The 18,653-nt window shown below is 43.7% G+C and overlaps 1 protein-coding gene across 1 annotated transcript; it reads right to left on the reverse strand.

Annotated features, from left to right (window-relative positions):
* Window positions 1-483: 483 nt before the first annotated feature.
* dnajb4 (DnaJ heat shock protein family (Hsp40) member B4) lies at window positions 484-13,822 on the reverse strand. Its single transcript, XM_072273321.1, has 3 exons — window positions 13,408-13,822; window positions 9,344-9,924; window positions 484-2,511 (listed from the first exon to the last, which is right to left on the reverse strand). The coding sequence occupies exons 1-3, from the start codon at window positions 13,616-13,618 to the stop codon at window positions 2,278-2,280; spliced, it is 1,026 nt and encodes a 341-aa protein (XP_072129422.1). The 5' UTR covers window positions 13,619-13,822; the 3' UTR covers window positions 484-2,277.
* Between the last annotated feature and the right edge of the window lie 4,831 nt (window positions 13,823-18,653).

An 18,653-nucleotide genomic window follows, 5' to 3' on the forward strand; every position in this document is an offset into this window, starting at 1 on the left:
ATATCGCAGCTGCTGTACAGCGCACAGGTACTGTGTAAGCCAGGTTTAAAGACAAATAAACATTTAAAGCAGAACCATTTTTCTCATGTTCACATATGGTAGACATGTTTTTACGCTATGGGGGCGCCGAAAAGTACATTGTGCCAAAGAGGGTCATTGGCAAGTATGAAGGTGCTTTGGGGGGCGTTGGGAAACACTGCTCAGGAGACTGTTGTGTGTGTAAACTCCATGTTCTGAGCTGCTCAAACCAGCCGTCTGGACAAACAATCATTGCACAGTCAAAGTCACTTCGATCACATTCCTTCCCCCATTTTGATATTTGGTCTGAACAACAACTGAACCTCTTGACCATGTCTGCATGCTTTTATACATTGAGTTGCTGCCACATGATTGGCTGATGAGATACTTACATTAATAAGAAAGTGTACATGTGTATCTAATAGAGGCCTCTAAGTGTATTAAGACAAGAAACTGAAAGCTATGTAACTATCTTCGTATTGCATTTATTAATAAAAAGTAATACTTTCTCCAGACAATATGCAATAAAAACTCTGCTTTATCTTTAGATCTTAGTAATTTATATCAGTATTGATAGATCCATTTCATCTGCCGACAAGTTACAAATAAAACTGCCAACTAAACCCTGATGTTGCACCTCTTGTACCTTCTTACAATTAAATCACGTCAAAGCCCTTAACTTGTGATACAGCCCCAGATGCCAGTACCGTAGTAGAACTGCACACAAGGATAAACTACCACACTGCCGGTTAAGGATCCAACACAGGGAAAAGGGCTCTCCAGATTTGAATGCGGGATGTGGGTGGGTGGAAAGAAATATGATTAACAATCTGCTCGAAAGCCAGCGACTCGGACAGATGTCAAGGGACATCCGTGGGTATCGGGCTGTCCCAGGTTCAGACCGGCCTTTGTGAGCAGGGGGCACAAGGGCCAGTCAGCTGGGAGTTTGAGATCCCATCATCGGCCGGTCCGGGGTCGATACCAAAGTACAACAAATTTCATGATACATCCGCCGGTAATATTAAACCGGATTCTGAGATCAGAGGCTGATGATCAATCGGAAGTACAGAGTTGAAGCCAGGAGTCCTATGCTGGAGATTGGGGGGGACTGCCTGCGTGCATGTGTGGGTGGGGTGGGGTGGTTAAGGAAAAACATAGCTTATTTTAATGTTGTTGTTTTGTTGCTTGTTGTGTTCTGTGTTGTTCTGCTGAGCATTGTAGACATTCTACGTTGCCGCCAGAATGTGTGGCGACACTCCGTGTTGCCCCCAGCGCATCCTTAGGTGAATTGGTTGTAAAAACAAACTGAAAATTCCACCGTATACCTAAATAAATCTCTTCCAAGAGGACCACAACCTTGTCATTGCATTTCGATGTTTGTGCGCTCAATGACCCGGAAAGCTACGTTGGCTGGAGTCAGGGCTTTATGCTTTGGCTTTTGGTAGGGTCACCCATGACATGCAGGTCAAAGGGTAAAGGCCAGGCTAAGAGTAGTCGGCCGGACCTCCCGGGGGGGAGGGGGGCGGTGCTCATCACAGGGCTAACAACTCTGACTGGTAGCGAAAACTGAGCTACTGACACGATGGAGACTTGAATACCGCCGGAGCTGAAGGACCTTCATTGCTGCCCTAAACACCGGCGACGGAACTGGAATTAGGTAAGTAAGTCAGTTAAATAAATCTGCACCTTAATCTTATTAAATATCATGTTGTCATTTGTCCAAGCAGCTGGCGTTAATTGGCAGTGTACAGAAATAAGGGCTCAAATTATATTGTGATGGACATATTAAATGATTTATAGTACATTTCTTTACAAAATTGCCAAACAGATTTTTTTTAAAAACACATTATATGATGGGTAAAGTGACATCATGTTGCTAATAGCACATAGTGCATTCCAAATCCTGGAAATTCATCCTTGAGAACAAGTTCTTGAATGGACCATTCACATTGACATGTTAGAATTGGTTTCTCTGACAGTCTTTTAATGGATACTGGCTTAAATCAGCCAGCCTTCATGTCTACATACACAATTTGCTAAATAAAAAAAACATACAAAAAGTTCCACATATGCACCCAGCAGAACACAGTGAAAAGCTTGCCTTTTAAGAACATGACAAAAAGTTATTGCTGCTTGAAAAATCTCTTGAAACAGTCACTGATGCTTCTCCTTAGGGCGTGCAAGCACAATACTTCAAAGCTGTCACGTCACTATGTATAGGAGTGTGATACTACTGTGAAACGGAATTAGTCCTCCCATCTACGACAGGGGTAAATGTCGCCTCAGCACCTCTTTGGATGATGTGGATATAAAGTCTGGGAAGGTGACCTCAAACTCCACAATGAGATCACCTCGTTGGTTGGGGTTTTTTGAGAATGGCAACCCTTTGCCGCTTATCCGCTTTCTTGTGCCCGGCTTAATCACTTCCTGTGTCGTTAACGAGACGGATCTGCCTTCCATGGTGGGCACATGAATTGTACAACCACATAAAGCCTATAATGGAAAGGAAATAGTTATTTGGAAAGAATATCAATAGCACCGAGAGGTTTCCTTTGTATCAAGTAATTAGTTTTGCTTCTTAATGGCCCCTCTCCCAGATGGTGGGGCAGAAAAAGAAACAGATACTTCATCTATGGAGGGGAATAAACAATCAATGTTTTGGGCTGAGATCGTTCATCGGGACTGGAAGGGAAGGGTGAGGATGTTCTACGAGTCTGTGTTTGCTGTTGTGTGCTGGGGCAGCAGGCTGAGGGTAGCAGACACCAACAGAATCAACAAACTCATTCGTATGATGTGGGGATGGAACTGGACTCTCTCACGGTGGTGTCTGAAAAGAGGGTGCTACCTAAGTTACATGCCATCTTGGTCAATGTCTCCCATCCACTACATAATGTACTGGGTGGGCACAGGAGTACATTCAGCCGGAGACTCATTCCTCTGAGATGCAGCACAGAGCGTCATAGGAAGTCATTCCTGCCTGTGGCCATCAAACTTTACAACTCCTCCCTTGGAGGGTCAGACACCCTGAGCCAATAGGCTGGTCCTGGATTTATTTCATAATTTACTGGCATAATTTACATATTACTATTTAACTATTTATGGTTCTATTACTATTTATTATTTATGGTACAACTGTAACGAAAGCCAATTTCCCCCTGGATCAATAAAGTATGACTATGACTATGACTAGATGTCCTGAAGTTAAACATTCAATGTTTGCAGTTCTCTGGTTAGATCAACAACCTTCACTGCCAACATTAAAATGGGCATCCCTTATTTATAAAAAGCTATTCTTGATGAGAAAGATTTCTGTGCATAGGGTTACCAGCATTGCATTTCATTAATAAGGGACAGGTTCTTGTTGACACAACTCTGCCATGGACAGTCCCAAGTCTGGGTGTATAAGGAGGGTTGGGCATGGGACTACGGGAGCTCCAAAGCCCACATCCTTGGGAGAGGGGGGATCTTCGCCTAGAAGGCATATGATGCCTGGGGTCAACTTGATAGACTGGCCCAGGACAGAGAACTGTAGTGAGTTGCTGTTAGTAGCCTCTGTCCCAGTAGGGTTGATGAGCTTAATTGAACTAACTTGACACAAAAACTGGAATCTGGAGTCAAAAAAAAAAAAGAGCTGACCATTAGACATCAAAGCAGAATTAGGCTATTCGGTCTTTCGAGTCTGCTCTGCCATTCCATCACGTTTGATTTATTATCCCCTTCAACTCCATTCTCCTGCCTTCTCCCCATAGCCTTTGACATCCTTACTAATCAAGAACTTATCAACATCTACTTTAAATATACTCAGTCACTTGGCTTCCACAGCCACCTGTGGCAATGAATTCCACAGATTCACAACTTCTGGCTAAAGAAATTCCTCCTCATCTCTGTTCTCAAGGGACGTCCTTATATTCTGAGGCTGTGCAGCTGAAGGAACTCAGTGGATCAGGCAATTCCTGTGGAGGGAAATGGACTGTCAACAATTCGACCCCAGAGCCTTCATTTAGACAACTTGTTGTTTTTGCTCCTTGCTTCTCCAGGGCAAAATTTCACAGGTGAATCTCCAAATATTTTGGGCAGCCGGGCTGGTCCTGTGCGATTAACAAGGATTTTTTTTTCCAGCAGCTTCTGGAAGTTGCCACTCGGAGGCAAGTTGCTAAATATAAAGAGACTTGGGGAGGAATCTTTGTACGGTTGGCCTCAGTGAAATGGAGAAGCCATCGTTCTCCTTTGAGTAGGGAAGGTTAAGCTGCAGTGTGCCTGACATGTTCGCAGTAAGGAATGGCTTTAGTTATAATGTCACTGTAGCTATGCCCCCCCATTTAGTGTAGAGTTACTGGTGAGCTGACTGTTCAAAATCTTGAGGCATCATGTCTTTTAGCTGATTGTGGGGTAAAGCGGTTTATTTACCGTGTGTACCGAGGTGCGGTGAAAAGCTGGCGTTGCACACCGTCATTACAGATAAACTACTTTACAACAGAGCATTGAGGTAAAGCATAGTAACGGTGCAGAATACAGAGAAAGTGCAGTGCAGGTAGATAATACAGTGCAAGATCATAAACGAGGTAGAGGGGAATCCAGTTCTGCAATCATTCAGCAAGGAGACTATCTCAACAGGACACTGGAGCAATTAAACAGGGTGAAGGCCTTCCCCGCTGTATGCAACATACGGGGCAGATAATTTAGCACTTAATTACATGGCGTCGCAAGACCCAAGACATTGACTACTTATCTTTCGACCAATGCTACCTGACCTAAGCAGCATCTATGCATGAGAACCCCCTAAGATTTGTCTTTGTTTCTGTCGACAACGTGGCTGGGCAATTCTGTTTCTATCACACTGAAAGAGAAGATATATTTATCCATGCAGAACTGGTGCAGCTGTATTTACTGTACCTCCCCAAACCTGCCAAATAAGTTTGATGAATCTAATTTATTGCAGTGAAGTCTGAGACATTATGTGGTACAGAGGGTTAGTCAAACCGACATGTCATGAAGTCTACAAGACAGATACTCAATTAGTGGCACTTCCCTGCTCCTTTACCCACTGCTCTGTAATTTTCTTCCTCCTCAAAGCATTTATCCAATTGTTTTGGAAAGTTGCTAAGAATCTACATTCTCCCCCTTACAGGCAGTACATTTCAGACCTTGCCATATCACTACACAAGCAACCATTCTCTACTCTTCACTGATATTGTTTTGACAAAGATGTTAAATCTTTAGGGTTCTGACCCAGTGAAAATTGTTCCACCTTTGAATTTCCCTAGAACCCCACGTAATTTTTAAACAATTCGATCAAGCATCTTCATAATTTTCTTTGTGCCAAGGAGCACTGACATTTTTTCCAATCTCTCCACATTAAACTCCCGTAGTCTTGATACCAGTTTAGTAACATTTCCACTGTACCCTTTTTAAGTCTTGACATTCTCCCTGAAGTATTTTGTTCTCTTCACTATTTTGCCCTCTTATTGCACTATTTACTTATATATTTCTTATTGTAACTTAAGCGTACTGCTGCCGCAGAACAACATATTTTATGGCATACGTCAGTAATGATAAATCTACTCTAATTCTGAAGTGTAATTGCCAACTCTGGATACAAGACAACAGCTAAAACACAATCAATGATTTCTAAACCGTTGTGTACAATTCTCATAGGTTCATACACTTTGTGACAAAGATGTGGAATTCGTAATCACAGACGGCGGTGGAGGCCAAGTCACTGGGTACTTTAAAGTGAAGGTTGATAGGTTTTTGATTATTAAGGATGTCCAAGGTTACAGGGTCAAGGCAGGAGAATGAGGTTGCGAGGGATAATAAATCAGGCATCATCAAATGGCCTAATTCTACTCTTACGTCTTATGGTCTAATGGTTCATATGTGCCCTATGTTTCACAACTTTTAATCTTCTTTCAGACGACATTGCTGCGTGATAGGAAAAATAACTCAGCCATGATTGAATGACATTTCAAATTATACCCAAATAATTTCTTCCTTCATCTAAAGGAAACATCTCTGCACACTAATCAAGATAACATTATAAGCATTTTCTGCCTTTATAATCCATTCTCAGTTTCAAATCTGTCAGGATTCGCAGCAATGTGTTACAATCTCCCCGGCTGATAATTATTTCTAAACCAACTGCATCAAATGAATTATTTAGTTAATATCCAGTTGAGGGATCAATCTGCATGCAGATTGGTCCCTGTATTATATTTGTGACTACAGACAATAAAATAAAGGGCAGTACAGCAGCATAGCAGTTAGCATGAAGTTTACAGGGCCAGTGACCTGGCTTCAATTCCCAACTCTCTCTGTAAGGAGTTTCTACATTCTTCCCTGACCATGTGGATTTCCTCAGGGTGCCCTGCTTTCCTCCCACATTCCAAAAGTGTACCAGTTAGCAGCTTAATTGGTCACATGGGTGTCACCTGTCACTGTGGGCTTGTTGGGCTGGAAGTTCCTGTAAACCTTGCTGTATCTCTAAATAAAATACTTAGAAAATCCTTTGAAGAAGCCTACAAGATCCTTTTTTTAAAAAGAAAATTATTTACTTTTGTGTACTTCACATCGTTAATGCTTACACACACACACACACACACACACACACAAAAATGCTGGAGGAACTCAGCAGGTCAGGCAGCGTCTATGGAAATGAATAAACAGTCAACGTTTCGGGCTGAGACCCTTCATTAGGACTGGAAAGGAAGGGGGAAGATGCCAGAATAAAAAGGTGGGGGCAGGGGAAGTGTTAACTAAGCAATGGCTAAGGCTAAAACTAAAACTAAGCAACACACATCAAAGTTGTTGGTGAATGCAGCAGGCCAGGCAGCATCTCTAGGAAGAGGTACAGTGGACGTTTCGGGCCGAGACCCTTCGTCAGACTAACTGAAAGAAGAGCTAGTAAGAGATTTGAAAGTGGGAGGGGGAGGGGGAGATCCAAAACTGAAACTAAGGATGAGATAGACCAAATTTTGGTCTATGGGAGGCCTAGGTTTATGACTACATGGGCAGGAAAGTGGACCTGACACCAAGATCAAATTATCTATGATTTTTATGGCAGCATCTATAGAAGTGAATAAACAGTCAATGTTATGGGTCAAAATGTTTCTTCAGGACTGAGAAGGAAGGGGGAAGACAGCAGACTGGAAAAGGTGGGGGGAAGGGAAGGAGGCTAGCTGGAAGGTGATAGGTGAAGCCAAGTGGGTGGGAGAAGTCAAGGACTGGAGTAGAAAGAATCTGATAAGGGGAGGAGAGTGGACCACAGGAGAAAGGGAAGGAGGAGGGGACCCAGGGGGAGTACAGTCCAATGTTGACATTGCTTTTTTTTAAACCTATATCTTTTTGGCATGAATTCTTCTTTACATGTTAAATTCATGCAAGGGATCTGATCACCTCCCCATGAAACCAATTGGAAAAATTACACCTCGGCTCTCCACCTAATTTTATGTAATTTCCAGCTTGGCACAGTTCAGCACTCAGTCTCATGATATTCTAATCCCCGTAACCTTTTTGCTAGGAGTAGGGGTATAACTATTACTACGTTGGATGAACTCGAAATAAAAAAGACAATTCCGAAAATCAGATGGCTTTATTTATAGCTTCTGAAAACCAAGTGTAGTTGGCCACAGACCGCTGTGGAGGCCAAGTCACCGTGTGAATTTAAAGCAGAGATTGATAGGTTCTCGATTAGTCAGGATGTCAAAGGTTGCAGAGAACGGGGTTGAGTGAGATAATAACTCAGCCACGATGGAATGGCAGAGCAGACTCGATGGACTGAGTAGCTTCTATGGACTGCTCCTATGTTATGGACCTGAAACAGACTGTTTATTCCCCTGCAAAGCTGCTGCCTAACTCATAGAGTCAGAGGGTCATAGAACAGTACAGCACAGAAACAGGTCCTTCGGCCCATCTAGTCTTTGCTGAACCATTTAAACTGCCTACTCCCATCGACCTGCACCAGGACCATAGCCCTCCATACTCCTACCATCCTTGTACCTATCTGAATTTGTGCTGGCAGCTCATTTCACACTCTCACAACCCTCTGAATGAAGAAGTTTCCCCCCTCATGTTCCCCTTAAACTTTTCACCTTTCACCCTGAACCTATAACCTCTTATTGTAATCCCACCTGACCTCAGTGGAAAAAGCCTGCTTGCATATACCCTGTCTATGTCCTGCGTAATTTTGTATCCCTCCATCAAACTTCCTCTTAATACTATACATTCCAAGGAATAGTCCCAACCTAATCAATTTTTACTTATAACTTAGATCTTCCAGACCTGGCAACATCCTTGTAAATTTTACCCGTACTCTTTCATCCTTTCTGTTGGTAGGTGACCAAAACTGCACACAATACTCCAAGTTAGGCCTCACCAATGTTTTATACAACTTCAACATAACATCCAATCTCCTGTACATTGATTTATGAAGGCCATTGTGCCAAACACTTTCTTTACAACTTGCTGAGTTCCTCCAGCATTTGCTTATTTCAACTCCTCCTGGACTGAAAGTCCTGATAAAGAATTAAGCAAAGGGCAGTGATAGCATAACTATCTGTGAGTGCTGCTCTTTCCTCACCATAAACAGGCCTTTGAATATCAAAACTTTACTTGGGGATTTTCGTTAAGCCCAGACTACTTGTTTTGTTTGGAGACGTGAGGTTGGTGGTGAGGAAAGGACAGCATTCACAGATGGTCATTATATTACTGCCCTTGCTAAATACTTCATCAGGCCAATCTGTCAAAGAGGACTTGCAATAAATAAACGTTGGAGGAACTCAGCGAGTCAGGCAGCATCTATAGAGAGAAATAAACAGTCAGCATTCTGGGTACAAAGGAAGGGCTTTAACCCAAAACATCAACTGTCCATTTCCCTCTACAGATACTGCCTGACTTATCAAATTCCGACAGTTAATTACTTTTTGACCCAGATTCCAGAATCCGCAGTCACCTGAACCTCCATGACTTGCAAACAGTTTTTACAGAAATACCATTTTGCATTTATGCAGGGTAAGATGTCAAGAATATAAACTATTTTAATATCTGAGTTGAAGCACTCAAGTAATTTTGAGAGTGGGTATAAAAGCTAAAAAAAAAGGTTAATTTATTAAAAGGAGCGGTAAGGAGTTTCGAGAGAGAATTCTGAAGCTCGAGTTGAAAGGAAAAAGAAGGGAATGTGCTAGAAACAAGAATTGGCAGAGCTCAGTATTCTTGGGCACATGGAAGAGCGGGAAGGAAATGCTTCAAGTGCAACTCATCCAACATACAGAGAAAGAAAAAGGAAACCATCTCACATTACAAATAGAAATGACACCTCAGCAGAACATACCTCCCGCAAGTTGACTCGAGCATGATAGACAATATTCGATCCGTCCCTCTTGAAGTGGGGATGAGGTTTATCCTTCAGTACAAAAACTACGTCTGCTGGAATCGTGTTGGGCATTTCATCGCCTTCCTTTGGGAATGTGATCTTAGTTCCCTCCTTCCAGCCCTTTTTGATTTCAATAGTTAGTATTTTGTCCTCCATCCTGAGGCTCCGGCCATCAGGATTCAGTCGCTTCCTGGAAATCTTCATCCTCTTGGTGGAGCCATTGTAGATCTCCTCCAAGGACACTCGGAGCTCGTGGATGATGGGGGGGTCCTGTTTGCGATGCATCTGTCCCATCATCCCTCCTCGGTGCCGTTCCCTAGGGAAGTTATTCATGCTAAAGCCTCCAAAGTGGCTGAAAATATCAGAGTCCACATCCATGGCTTCTTCATGTTGGCCGTTTGCCATCCTCCTTCCAAAGAACATCTCGAAGGGATTGACACCATTGAAGAATGCAGCAAAGGTGGCGTGAGGGTCTCCGTGGAAAGTGTACCGGAACGTTCCTCCCTGGTCATCACTCCCACCAGCGCCTCCTTTCAAACCTGTAATAAAGAAAAAATATTTACTTTGTCCACCTATGGCCATGCCTAAACAGTGTGCAAAGACTTACAAGCTGATACAATTGCAAATCAAATTCTCCTTCCTCCCTTAACCCAACTTATCATTTATCATAGAGCTTTCTCTTCTAACCCAAACTATTTCCCTCCATTCATTTCCCCGCCACTCGCCACCTCCAACTAATTGAAGGCATCTGTCATAAGGGAGATCCACTGGCAATTTCAATCTGATGAATGATAAGACATATGCTAGGCAAAGGACATGCACAATAATCAATCTTATAGAGCTTTTATAGGAAGTTACCAGGAAAGTTGATGAAGTCAAAGGCTGGGGATATTGTCCACATGGACTTTAGCAAGGCCTTTGACAAGGTCCCAGAGTGGGAGGTTGGTCTAGAAGGTTCAAGATGAGGTAGTAAATTGGATTAGTCACTGGCTTTGCAGGAGAAGCCACATAGTGGTTGTAGATGGCTGCCTCTCTGACTGGAGACCTGCGACTAGTGGTGTGCCGCAAGGATTGACGTTGGGTCCATTGTTGTTTGTCATCTATATCGGGATAATAATATGGTAAACTAGACCATCAAATTTGCAGATGACACTAAGATTGGGGGTGTAATGGGCAGTGAGGAAGACTATCAAAGCTTGCAGCGGCTGAAAAATGGCAGATGGAATATAATGCAGAAAAGAGGTATTGTACTTAGGGTGGACCAACTAGAGTAGATCTTACATGGTGAGTGGTAGGGCACTGAGGATTGTAGCAGAACAAAGGGAACTGGGAATAGAGGTCCATAATTCATTGAAAGTGGTGTCACAGGTAGTTAGGGTCAAAAAAGACAACTTTTGGCACATTGGCCTTCATAAGTCAATGTACTGAGTTGGGAAGTTATGTTGAAATTGTATAAGATGTTGGTGAGGCCAAATTCAGAGTATTGTGTCCAGTCTGGGTCACCTACCTACAGCAGAGATGTAAATAAGATTGATAGAGTGCAGAGGAAATTTACAAGGATGCTGCCAGGGCTTGATGAACTGAGTTATATGGAAAGGTTAGAACGTAGAAGACTGCGAGGAGATTTCATGGAGGTATACTATAGATAGGGTAAATGCAAGCAGGTTTTTTTCCCCACTGAGGTTAGATGAGAGTAGAAGTAGAGGTAATACAAAATGCTGGAGGAACTCCGCAGGCCAGACAGCATCTATAGAAAAGAGTGAACAGTCAACATTATGGCTGAGACCCTTCAGCAGGATTGGAGAAAAAAAAAGAGATGAGGAACAGAGTTAAAAGTTGAGGGGAGGGGAGGGAGAGACACAAGGTGATAGGGGAAACTGAGGGGGGAGGGGTGAAAGGAAGAGCTGGGAAATTGACTGGTGAAAGAGATACAGGGCTGGAGAAGGGGGAATCTAATAGGAGAGGACAGAAAGCCATGGAAGAAAGAAAAAGGGGGGAGGAGCACCAGAGGAAGGCGGTGGGCAGGCAAGGAGTTATAGTGAGAGAGCAAAAAGGGGATGGGGAATGGTGAAGGGGGGACATTACTGGAAGTTCGAAAAATTGATGTTCATGCCATCAGGTTGGAGGCTGCCCAGATGGAATACAAGGTGTTGTTCCTCACCTGAGTGTGGCCTCATCGCAACAGTAGAGGAGACCATGGATAGACATATCAGAATGGGAATGGGAAGTGGAATTAAAATGGGTGGCCACTGGGAAATCCCACTTCTTCTGGCGGATGAAGCATAGGTGCTCAGAGAAACGGTCTCCCAATCTACACCGGGTCTCACCGATATACAGAGGCCACACCGGGAGCACCAGATAGAGTAGATGACCCCAACAGACTCTCAGGTGAACTGCCACCTCATCTGGAAGGACCGTTCGGGGCGCTGAACGGTAATGGGAGGGGAGGAAGTGTAGGGGCAGGTGTAGCACTTGTTCTGCTTGCAAGGATAAGTGCCAGGAGGGAAATCCGTGGGGGATGGACGAATGGACAATGGAGTCACATAGGGAACGATCCCTGTGGAAAGCAGAAAGTTGGGGGGGGGGAAGAGGGAAAAATGTGCTTGGTGATGGAATGACTAGAAATAGAGGCAATAGGTTAAGGGTGAAAGGTGAAATGTTTAAGGGGAACATGAGGGGGAATTTCTACACTCAGAGGGTGATGGGAGTGTCGAACAAGCTGCCAGTGGAAATGGTGGATATGGGGTCGATTTTAACATTTAAGAGAAATTTGGATAAGTACATGATTGGGAAGGGTAAGGGGGGGGGGCTATGGCCCAGGTACAGATCAATGGGACTGGGCAGATAAATAATTCAGCACAGACTAGTTGGGCCAAATGGCCTGTTTCTATGCTGTAGTGTTCTATGACTCTAATTGAGGCAGTCTGGCAGAGCTGAAGAAGGAAATCCCCCATTCTGGCTCTGCCTCTTACCCCGTCTCTTCCCCTCAATCGTCTATCACCCTCTGGTGTCCCTTCTCCTTGCCCTTTTCCCCATGTTTCACTCTATCAGATTCCTTCTTCTGCTGCCCTTCATTTTATCCACTTGTTAACTCCATGCTTCTCACTTCATAACCCTCCCAGACCCACCTGATTTCATCCATCACCTTCTAGCTTGTACTCCATCCCCTCCCCTCCATCACCCCCCACCCCACCCCCAGCTTCTTATTCTGGCTTCTTCCCCCTTCCTTTTCAATCATAATGAAGGGTCTCAGCCCAAAACGTAGATGCTGCCTGACCTGTTGGGTTCGTCTATCATTTTGTGTGTAACTGGTTACCAAAAGCACTTTGGAAAATTACTTAAGGGCACCATGGTGTTAACAAGTTCAACCTCACCAGGCAGCACAGTAAATGGGGGTGAGTTGGCAATAGTTTGAACGTGTCCACAGGCCATTTTTTTTTTGCTGAGGTATGAGACACAGTGGCCCTCTCCAATTCAAAAGCGGTTGAGGAATGCCCCGTGACTACAGGGACTGTCTAGTCGTGGTTGACCAGCTGCAGAGGCAGGGGTGATACGGCGATTGGTGCTTGGGAGTGGAAGCGAGGTTGAGCCATGATGTAATGGAATGCAGCACAAAACCAAGAGTTTAATGACCCACTGCCATTCCTACACTCGGAAACAACTAAATTCCCATATCGCCGTTTGCACCGATGTGTTTCTTGAACTTTGCGCAAGTCAGAGCGTTTTACTTTAAATAGGAGCATCATCACAATCACTTCCAAACCCCTAACATTGGGCAGAAGGTTATAGATGGAACGGGCGAATAACCTAAAAACCCCGGACTGCGGGAACAACGAGCGGTTTAAAGAATGACATCATATCACTGTTGATAAAGAAAAAAAACGTGGACTGTCACTAAATATTGTCCGCATGCATTCCGCTTATATAAATCGGCGACTGCAGCAATGACATATCGAATTCCGCCCTATGCTGTAATCTCTGGTCGTCTCGAGTCTCCAAATCCCTGCTTCATCCCCTCTTACCTTCCTCTCCGAACTGATCGTAGATTTCCCTCTTCTTGGGGTCGCTCAACACCTCGTAGGCTTCTGCTACCTCTTTGAACCTGTCCTCCGCGTTGGGCGACTTATTCTTATCCGGGTGCCATTTCAGTGCTTGCTTGCGGTAAGCCTTCTTGATCTCATCGTCGGAAGCTCCTCTCTGCAACCCCAGAATACTGTAATAATCTTTGCCCATCGTACGCAGAAAGGCTGCGGTCTCCCTTCAAAGCAGGCAAAGGCTCCGAACTGGCCCTGTAGGTTAATTACCTGATACACTCCTGACAGCCACACAACGTTGAGCTGATAAGCTTCTAATGCTGCTCGCTCACTCACTCACACACCCTGCCCTGCCTGCAACTGCCTTTATATAAAACTCATTCAGCCCGGCTCCTGGGGAAAAAAATCTGGCTCTTTCCAGAACATCCACAAACGTCATTTCCCATGTACCCAAACAACACTGACGCAAACTTTTTAACATTCCTCCTGGTCGCCTTTCTCCTAAAAAGGAACGGTAGCGCCTGGAAAGGTCAAATTTATCTTGAATTTGAACGAGGAGGCACCCGAGCGAGCCTCGAATTTAATTGGCGCCTTTGGCAAACCGAGGGTGTCCTAGAAATGCAGCCATCGTGTTGTTGTCGGGACAGTGCACACAGTCTCTCAGAAGCAAGGGTGATCACACAACATTTTTTGGTCTTTGCGGTCAGGGTTCTGAAGCAATTGTCCGGTTCTTCGTGCGACTGAGGAATTTTTTTATGTATTGAGATGCAGCGCGGAATGGCCACGCCGCCCAGCCCAGCAATCCGCTGATTTTAGTTTGAGTTTAATCATGGGACCAATTAACCAACTAACCTGTACATCTTTGGACCGTGGGTAAAAAAAAAACGGAGCAACCCTGAGGAAACCCACGCGGTCACGGGGAGAACATACAAACTCCTTACATGCAGCCATGGGAATTGAACCCGGGTCGTCTGTACTGTAAAGCATGTGCTAACCACTAGCTGTCACTACATAACACTCTGGTGCATATAATAATAAATTAATCTGAACCCGGATTGTCACCATGTCAATAGGTTCATAAGAACATAAGAAATCGGAGCAGGAGTAGGCCATCCGGCCCATCGAGCCTGCCCCGCCATTCAATAGGATCATGGCTGATCTGTCCGTAAACTCAACTCCATCTACCTGCGTTTTCCCTATAACCCTTAATTCCCCTACTATATAAAAATTTATCTAACTGTATCTTAAATATATTCGGTGAAGAAGCCTCAACCGTTTCCCTGGGCAGAGAATTCCACAGATTCACCACTCTCTGGGAAAAACAGTTTCAATTTAATGTCAGAGAAATGTATACAATATACATCCTGAAATTCTTTTTCTTCACAAACATCCACAAAAACAGAGGAGTGCCCCAAGAATGAATGACAGTTAAATGTTAGAACCCCAAAGCCCCCCCAGCTTCCCCCTCCCACACATAAGCAGCAGCAAAGCAATGACCCCACCCCCACCAGCAAAAAAGCATTGGCACCCCCACCAAGCACTCAAGCGTGCAGCAAAGCATCAACAAAGACACAGACTTGCAGTGCCCCAAAGATTACTCGTTCACCCAGTATTCAACATACCACAGGCTCTCTCTCTCTCTCTCTCCCTAATAAGAGAAAAGGAGGTGTCCCCATTTCACAGCCCCCACCCCAGGCACTCCTCCTTTGCCACCTGTCCCACACCACTTCCATGACACTCCACCCCCGCCAGTCCCAACATCCTTTGCTCCCGCCAGATTTACAAACTCACTCTCCACTCCACATTGACAAATACAGTATTTGTCCAAATACCCGAGCTATATATACGTACCTAAGATTTTGTACAGTATTGTGTTTATCTAAATGTCTTTTGAATGTTACTGTACCTTCCTCAACCACTTCTGGCAGCTCGTTCTATCATCTGTGTGAAGAAGTTACCCCACAGGTCTCTTTTTAAATATTTCACTTATCAAATTAAAGCTATGCCCCCTGCTTTTTAGTTCTCCCTGCCTGGAAAAGAAACACTTTGTTAACCCGGTTGTGATACAATAGGGAGCAAACCAGATAGAATGTTTGAAAGAGAAAAAAAGGACTATGGCTCAGGAAGAGAAAATCCATCCTCAGGAACCTCCACCGTCTGGTCCATGCCCTCCCCTGAAGACCCCACATTTCAAGGTTCTACAACAGTGTGATGGTATTCCTGAGTCTCCAGCTGGGATTTGTAGTCATACAGTAGTGAAACCCGAGAGGAAACTACTGATGTGATGAAGGAAGCCCTGAACGCCGCCAGAGATGGAGGTCCTTCATTGTGGCCCCAAATGCCAGCAGCACAATGGAAATATGTAAGTGAGGAGGAGCTTCTTCACTCAGAGACTGGTGCAGGTGTGGAAAGAGCTGCCAGCAGAAGTGGTGGATGTGGGTTCAATTGCAACATTCCAGAAAAGCCTGGATAAGTACATGGATAGGAGTGTGGTCCAGGTACAGATTGATGGGACTAGGCAAAACAGCAGTCCGACATGGACTAGATAGAGTGAGGAGCCTCTTTCTGTGCTGTAGTGCTCTGTGACTCTTTCCCGCCCCCATCTTTTGATTCTCCATAATTTCTAAAAAAAAGTCTATTTACCTCAGTGACTCCCTATCTTTTTAAAATTAAGGAAACAAAAACTTGCCTTTTCATCATTGTTTGTGAATCATCTTTTCTCAGTGCTGCAGTTTCCAGGGATTTTGTCACCATGTCATTCATTGAATAGAATGTAAACGGTACCCTGCCGATCACAGGGAAAGGCACATGATCTGTGCTTTGACAAAAAAAGTGACTCCGTCGACAAAATTGATGAATAGGAAAAGGGGATTTGAAACAAATGAAAATTAACAGTAAAGGGTAGACAAAAGTAGAAGGGAAAACTTTAAACGTCAGTTTGCCCTTGCCACCTACCTCGAAATGAATCACTGCTTGTTTAATTACAATTGCACAAGCATCAGTCATCCTCAAATACCTGTTCTACAGTAACCTTTTCCACTTGTCAGCAAATTTTATAAGTAGAATCACAGAGAGACATGGGATGGAAACAGATCCTTCAGCTCAATTTGTTCACACCGCCTACAGTATCAACCAAGCTGATCCCATTTTTCTCCATTCCTCTCAACCCCTCCTATCCAGAATCCTGTACTTATCAACATAGCTTTTGAGTATTGTTATTATACCTACCTCAAACCCATTCTTTCAGCTTATTCCATACATGTGAAGAAGTTGCCTCTCAGGTCCACTTTAAATCTTTCTCTCACTTTAAACCCATTGCCCCGAGTTCTTAGTTCCCTTTCTCTAGGAAGCAAACTATAGGCATTCACCCTGTCCATGCCATTCATGATTTTATACACCTTGATAAGTTCAACCCTCAATGGCCTATGCTCCAACAAAGTCCAAGACCACTCAACCTCTCCTTTTAACTCAGGCCCTCGAGTCCTGGCAGCACCCTCATAATTTCTATAACAGGGCAACCAAAACTGTACAAAATACTCCAAGTGTGGTTTCACAAACAAGTTCAAGTGGTTGCTGGAGACATAGAAGAAGTTTCAATACATTCTGAAAGAAGTATGTTATAATTAAGAGATGAAAAGTGATATTGATTTGATGATCTAAGTTGCACTTCAGCGCACTGGAGACCCTGAGCCACCCCACCAGAAGCTCCAAGCACATATATCATCATTGGAGAGAGACAATAAATGTCACCGGTCCAACTCCACCCTCAGAATCAACAAACTCATTCGTAAGGCCAGTGATGTTGTGGGGATGGAACTGGACTCTCTCATGGTGGTGTCTGAAAAGAGGATGCTGTCTAAGTTACACGCCATCTTGGACAATGTCTCCCATCCACTACATAATGTACTGGGTGGGCACAGGAGTACATTCAGCCAGGGACTCATTCCACCGAGATGCAACACAGAGCGTCATAGGAAGTCATTCCTGCCTGTGGCAATCAAACTTTACAACTCCTCCCTTGGAGGGTCAGACACCCTGAGCCAATAGGCTGGTCCCGGACTTATTTCATAATTTACTGGCATAATTTACATATTACTATTTAACTATTTATGGTTCTATTTATGGTGCAACTGTAAGGAAAACCAATTTCCCCCGGGATCAATAAAGTATGACTATGACTATGAATATGACTAGACAAAGAGGGTCACTTAACTGCCAAACATTATCTGTCAAAATATTTCTTTGGGATCCATAATAAGCATTCTAACGTTCAAAGTATATTTTTAATCAAAGTACATATATATATATACAACCTGGAGATTCATTTTCCTGTGGGCATACTCAATAAATCGAATAGCCATAAAAGAATCAATGTAAGACCACATCAATAGAGCGGGTAACCAGTGTGCAATAAACAACAAACTGCAAAAATACAAAAAAAAATAAGCATAAAATGTTGAGAACATGAGATGAAGAGTCCCTGAAAGTGAGTCCATAAGTTATGGGAACAGTTCAGTGATGGGGTGAGTGAAACTGAGTGAAGTTATCCCCTCTGGTTCAAGAGCCTGAATGTTGAGGGGTAATAGTGGTTCCTGAACCTGGTGGTGTAAGTACCATGCCCCAAGTTCTATAAGGACCAAAACAAAATTACAGTTTGCCTTGTATAATTTGGCGTTGCGGAAATTTTCAGTGATTTATATACACAAGATCTGTGTCTGAAATCTGAACAACATGAGACCATTTGTTGAATTTTCATTAGGGACAGCTCGATTCTAATCAACACAATGGAGTTTGCAGCTGTATGCAAAATGATCTCTGAATCAAAGGGAGGTTGACAATCTGAATGCTGACAATTTCTCTTTCCAGAATCCTTGAAAATTTCTTGCTTTGCTATAGCTAATTAACAATCGTATGCTCTGTGCTTAAATAAAAGGGGCAGTGCTAATTAGTTAACTTCACTTCACAAACCCTAGAAGATGTAATTAGTTGACCTTAAGACAGCAGACTCAAGTCAAATGACTACAGTTGCAGCAGACCGCAGTGATTTAAACTTCATAGAGCCAGAGTTAAACAGCACAATCAGGCCATTCGGCCCAGCTGGTCTATGCTAACCATTTATCTACCTCTGATGTTCCCATTTACCTGTCCTTAGGCTATATCGTTCTAGGCCTTTTCTATCTTCGTACAATATGTGCAAAAGTCTCAGGCACAGTTTCAAAAATCTGTAAAGCAAA

The sequence above is a fragment of the Mobula birostris genome, chromosome 12, assembly GCF_030028105.1.
Source record: "Mobula birostris isolate sMobBir1 chromosome 12, sMobBir1.hap1, whole genome shotgun sequence".
Lineage (NCBI taxonomy): Eukaryota > Metazoa > Chordata > Chondrichthyes > Myliobatiformes > Myliobatidae > Mobula > Mobula birostris.

Coding starts and splice junctions, on each gene's coding strand:
- dnajb4 (XM_072273321.1), bottom strand. CDS start 13,618: ATGGGCAAAGATTATTACAGTATTCTGGGGTTGCAGAGAGGAGCTTCC. Junction 9,925..13,407: donor CGATCAGTTCGGAGAGGAAG/GTAAGAGGGGAT, acceptor TCTTTATTACAG/GTTTGAAAGGAGGCGCTGGT. Junction 2,512..9,343: donor CTCGAGTCAACTTGCGGGAG/GTATGTTCTGCT, acceptor TTTCCATTATAG/GCTTTATGTGGTTGTACAAT.